This window comes from Phyllobates terribilis, unplaced genomic scaffold (genome assembly GCF_046119375.1).
Source record: "Phyllobates terribilis strain yellow unplaced genomic scaffold, ASM4611937v1 Scaffold_13__5_contigs__length_258822181, whole genome shotgun sequence".
NCBI classification, from domain to species: Eukaryota; Metazoa; Chordata; class Amphibia; order Anura; family Dendrobatidae; genus Phyllobates; species Phyllobates terribilis.
Genome location: NW_027362773.1, coordinates 227,568,393 through 227,574,392, shown reverse-complemented (window position 1 = coordinate 227,574,392; position 6,000 = coordinate 227,568,393). Strand labels below are relative to the sequence as shown.

The 6,000-nt window shown below is 43.7% G+C and overlaps 1 protein-coding gene across 1 annotated transcript in view; it reads right to left on the bottom strand.

Moving 5' to 3' along the window:
• Positions 1-3,954: 3,954 nt before the first annotated feature.
• The window catches only part of LOC141174675 (5-hydroxytryptamine receptor 3A-like), a 46,040-nt gene continuing 43,994 nt past the window's right edge, over positions 3,955-6,000 (bottom strand). The window contains exon 9 of the mRNA XM_073659597.1: positions 3,955-4,252. Within this exon, the coding sequence (XP_073515698.1) occupies positions 3,978-4,252 (275 nt within the window). The 3' untranslated portion in view covers positions 3,955-3,977. The remainder of the gene's footprint in view (positions 4,253-6,000) is intronic.

The window sequence follows — 6,000 nt, the reverse complement described above, 5'->3', positions numbered from 1 at the left end:
ACACACACACTATATACACACACACACACACACTATACATACACACACACACACACACACACACTATACATACACACACACAGATGTGTGTGGGCAGGTGTGTGTGTGTGTGGGCAGGTGTGTGTGTGTGTGGGCAGGTGTGTGTGATGTCTGTCTGTTTGTGTGTGTGTGTGTGGGCAGATGTCATTGTGTGATGTCTGTTTGTATGTATTTTTGTGTTTCAAATGTGTTTATGCGTGTCTGTATATGTTTGTGTGTTGTGTATGACTGCATGCGGCCTCCTGCTGAGTATAGTTGGCGCCGTGCGGCCTGCTGATGTCTCTGGGGGGGGCGCCGTGCGGCCTCCCGCTGTGTATAGATGGCTACGTGCGGTCCCCTACTGTGTATAGACGGCGCCGTGCGGCCCCCCGCTGTGTATAGATGGCTACGTGCGCCCCCCGCTGTGTATAGATGGCTACGTGCGGCCCCCCGCTGAGTATAGATGTCGCCGTGTGGCCTCCTGCTGTGTATAGATGGCTACGTGCGGTCTCCCGCTGAGTATAGATGGCGCTGTGTGGGCTCCTGCTGTCTCTGGGGGGAGCGTCGTGCGGCATCTATACTCAGCAGAAGGCCGCACGTAGCCATCTATACACGTATACTCAGCAGGAGGCCGCACGTAGCCATCTATACGGCGCCATCTATACACAGCGGGAGGCCGCACGGCGCCATCTATACACAGCGGGAGGCCGCACGGCGCCATCTATACACTGCGGGAGTCTCAGTGCTTTGCAACAGCAGTCAATAAATTCTGCTTGACTAATTCTGAGCACCATAAAGTCTGGTTCGCTTCTAACCTGCTGTCTTCATTTTCAGCTTGCTGAATTCTAACTCATTTACTGTCATTCGAGACGATGCCTTTGCTGGTCTCTTTCACCTTGAATACCTGTAAGTGCTCCACTTAATGTCATATTTTTGATTCTGTTCTTCTTCATCTTATGGCATGTGCAATTGTATGAGCAAGTATTCATATGAATTTATGACCTACTTAAACCTTGGAGGACCTTAAATTTTATTCAATCAAATTTTTTTCCAGTTTAAAACTATGGGACATATATGTGCCTTGGTCCTCAAAGGGTTTTTAAAGGGGCTGCAAACATAAATACGAAAAAAATAATTCAATTAGTGCTTTTTGTGTTCATTTAATTTTTATTTGAAGTCCATTTTTTTTATATACCTTGAAATTAAGCCCTACCCCATGGAATGAAGCCCTACCTACATGACATCTGAGAGCTACATGGATCCCGCTTGTGAGGTGCCTGTCCGTCACTACTATTCAGTTTTAGGGTCCACTCACTAAGCCATATATTCTCTCATGCAAGAGAATAGGGCCAATTATGCTAATGACACTCGGCTCAAACTCTGTCAGAGCTTCAACTGAGTGTGATCCGATTCTCTCGCAGCACAGATATGGAGAAGATGGAGAACTTAATTTCTCCATCTTCTCCATAGTCTCTGTGAGTGTTCATCGGACTGTACTTGGATGACATCCGAGTGCAGTCCAATGTTTTACGTGCACCCGTAGACTTGTATGGGTGCACATGGTCCGAATATCGAATGAGATTATTTTCTCATGCCAATAATCGCACTGTCCCATAGTATAACATAGGGCCGAGTCCTATCCGATAAAACATCACATAGCATTCGGCCGTGTTATATGACAGTGTGAGCGAGCCCTTAGAGTCAAGGAATATTTACATGCAGATGATGATATTACTCTCCAAGTGTATATTTTTTTAGGCGAGTTCATAGTAAATGCTTTGCCTTTTTGACATGTGATCAACTAAAGAACAAGAAAGGTTTAGGACCTCCCCTATAGAGAAACGGAAAATAGTTTGGAGGACTTGCATGTCCTTTTTTATTTATTATGAGAAAATCATAAAAGATCCCGTTTTTTAACCATGCTGTGACTTTCTGCTGAGGGAGAGGGAGAGAGCTGCCCTATTCAGAGTCTGTAATAAGACCTGCTGACAAAAGTGTTGAAGATACAGTCTAATGTGAATTAACAATGAAAAAAAGTTAATTTCACAAATGGCTTGTATTTTTTTTAATACAAACTTTTTTGTCTTTACAGCTCCTTTAAAGGGAATCTGTCATCAGGTTTTTGCCACCTAATCTGAGCGCAGCATAATGTAGGGTTAGAGGCACTGATTCCAGTAATGTGTCACTTACTGGGCTGCTTAGTGTTGTTTTGATAAAATCATTGATTTGTCAGAAGGTAATTATCACTAGATGACTAGTAAGTTCTGTAGGACCCCACCCCCATCACTGATCAGTAGATTTCTGTGTACACTGAGCATGGGCAGAAAGCTGACAATCAGTGGTGTGGGCGGGGCTATACAGAGCGCAGCATTCAGAGAGCTGCTAGATCTGCAGCAGATAAAACGATGATTTTCTCAAAATGACAGCAAGCAGCTGAAAAAGTGACACATCGCTGGAATCAGGGTATCTGCTCCAATATTGTGCTGCTCTCAGATGAGGCAGCACAATTAATATTGTGCCAAATTAATTTCCCGTGAACTATCACATGATCTATCACAGGGGATCATGTGACATGTCACGTGAGTGATAAATCAGGTGTGTGGGGGGGGGGGCGCGCCTTCTAAACTGCCCGGGGCCCTTGCTACTCTTAATCCACCCCTGTCTCCTCCTGTAAAGCAAGTGTCATAGGGTGCATACATAGCATACCTTTTAGTTGTTCAACCCATCATTAAATTGTCACCCATAAATTTTGGTATGTCGCTGAGCATAGCTCCGAGGGGAAGGCTGCCCCCTGTGGACTCGGTTACCTACTGATCCACCATTTCTGCGCTTGCGTGTTGCATCCTGCCGACTACACCAAAATGTTAACAGGTACGCGCATGCAACAGCGCAGACAATGAGGAGACAGTGGTACTTAACAAACAACTATTTATTTGACTAACACAAAATCCCCTACCACTATGGGCTACTCCCAAACTTTAACTATGTTTGTCCCTATATCTGTAGCTGACAGATATACTTTTAGCAACACTATGCATTGCATTTGTGTCATGACCAGCAGACTTGTCTCCCTTGGCAATTGCACAGAGAGCAGCCAGCAGTGGATCTTGATGATTTGCCCAAGTGCATTCAGTGTGGCAGAACGTTCCTCAGACAAACGTTAATAACCTTATTGATAGCAGAAAAGGTGTGTAAATGCATGTATTTCTACACATGACGCTCATACATACATTCTTAATAAATCAAGATGTTTGGTACATTTTATTTCCATCTTTTCCTTATTTGTGGATCATTAACATTTCTACCCATCCTATGATTTCCATAATTCCACAAGCTGGTGTTGCAATTTCACTGTTGAAGATGGTATATGTGGGCACTTTGAAGACATGTGGTTCTCTGATCAGTGGTGGGCCTTTTTATTTTGGAGGCCCTCTTTTTATGAGGTTTAGTGAGTCTGTATATTGAGGTGTTATTGACACCTTTTGCAAGCTAGGTGAACTGCAGAGATGTATCAAAAGCCAATCTTTGGAATGTTTTGAGGACTTGCTGGTGTGGAGTTGGTAGCTGCAAAGATTCTGTGTTTCATGGCAGGGTAGTACAAGCCATTTGAGGCTCATGTCTTACCGAATGAGGGCAGAAGCCAGAGAGACTGACTTGAGCCTTCACAGTGTACAGAGATGGTAATGGTGTGTTGCTATGAGTTTACCCTGAAATCACTGAGCTTTTGTGCCACTGTTGGTCCACCAGGATTTGTGCTGCGCCTGAAATAAAGTTAAATTTGCTTGTTGTCCATGTGTTTTTTTTTGTGCTATCCTCCTTATGGTATCAATAGCATATCAAGATCTAATACCAAACATCTTATGTACTCGAACAAAATAATTTTTATTAATTTAAACACTTTTGACAATAATGCCAAACTTAAAAATGATCGGGTCTCTTATACAATTAAGAAATAGAATTTACATTACCCAAACAGCAATCATAGAAATGAATACTATTGACACTATAATCAAATACAAGATAAGAATCAAACGGTCAATGACATATGCCACCTTATACCACAATGATTTGGATTCTTCCTCATTTTTCGCAAGGGCTAATTGCTGGTGGAACTTTAGGACTTCTAGCAAAAGTCTTTTTAATATCTTTACCCCCACATTGTCTTTTTTCTTTTTTTCAGAGTCATGTTTTAGTTTTTCAACTTCTACACTGGATGATGGCTTCACTTCTGGACCTTTAACATAAAGAACAGAACGATGATTTTAATCGAAATGATTTAGGCTTAAATAGAAACTTATATCAAACCCTCTATATGCTATTTGCTGATGCTACCACACCATCCAGTTTTGGACAGAACAACCCAGCACCTATTCATCACATTATAGGGAACCTGTCACCAGGTTTTTCCTATATAGAGTAGGGCCAGAGCCTTCATATACAGCATTCTATAGTGATGTATATATGTCCCCAATGTGTTCTGCATAACACAAAAAAGAGCCTTTATTGTACTTTCCTATGGCGCAGTCCAGTCCGATGGATGTTGCTTGTCTTCATCCAACACCTCCTCTCTTCTTGTAATTGCCGTCCTCCTTCCCTGTTTCGTGTGGATGACGCGTCATACATCATCAACACAGTGTCCTCCATCACGCTCCTGGGCAGGCACACTGCTCTCTGCCCTGCCGAGGGCAGATCAAAGTACTGTAGTGAGCATGCACCAGAGCTCTTTGCCCTTTCCCTGTGCATGCGCATTACAGTACTATGCTCTGCTCTCAGAAGGGCAGAGAGAAGTACTCCTGCACAGGGGCACGATGGTGGACATTGTGTGGATGAAGTAGGATGCGTTATCCACATGAAGCAAGGAGGAGGATGGCAATTGCAAGAAGAGAGGAGGAGCCAGATCAAGATCAGCGATGCCCATCGGACCCGACCGCGCTATAGCTGAGTATAATAAAAGCTCTTTTTGTGTAATGCAAAGCTCATATGGGACTTATATAAAGCATTCTAGAATGCTCTATATGAGGGTGCACAAGTGCTGGCCCGACTTTATATGGCAAAAACTGTGTGACAGGTTCCCTTTAATTCCCTTCCTACCTAGATAGAGTAGTGTAATAACACTGCCTTGTTTGCCATTGCATCACCTATGGAGACAGGTAGTGTGACAACACAGCTTCTAATCTTAATTAGATCAACATCTAGATTTGTTAGGCCAAGAGAAATACACTATTGTGTTTGTGTTGACTTTTGATTGTGTGTGTTTCCTTGGTGGGTCAAGAAGGGAAGACTAGTATTTGTATAACCCTGAATGTTGACTTCTATTGGTCTGTGAAAAATTATGTTTGCTACTATGCTAATTGCATATTGTACTAAGCCAGCTAATTGTTGATTTACAAGAGCAGGGGGATACCAACTATGCAAATTGATTAAATGCTCAAACAATGAGACCTGAGCCCTACATCTTTTCACCTGACCTGTGACTGATGACCTTAGCCACATATGTAAATATTAAAAGGGTTTTCTATCCTGCTGCAAAGAGAATCAAAGATCAGAGCGACTCTTCAGGACAGTAGTTTGGTAGCATGGCTCCATCCAGAGAGACACAAATTTGGATTCTACAGGATTCCAGCCTAAGGGTACATGGCCCTGACTGGAAGGATACAGATCTGTTCCATTGACCATCAGAGAACCCATGGATACATTTGGGGAAACCAAGTTGGGACAATGAGGTCACCTGGCCCCATGGCTATGATGTTTGGGGTTGCCAGGTGGGAACCTCCGGTCACCTGGAACCCATGGAGACGTTCGGAGAAGCTAGATTGGGACCAGGCGGTCATCTGGCCCCACAGACACTCTTGGAAAAGCCAGGGTGAGACCATCGGGTCTCCTGGCCTTGTATCTCGATGGATGTCAGCTTTCTAAGCTTACCGCTATCTCCTCTCTGTGGGTGACTGCCAAAAGCGGGGGCCACTGGTGGAGGTAGTTGGC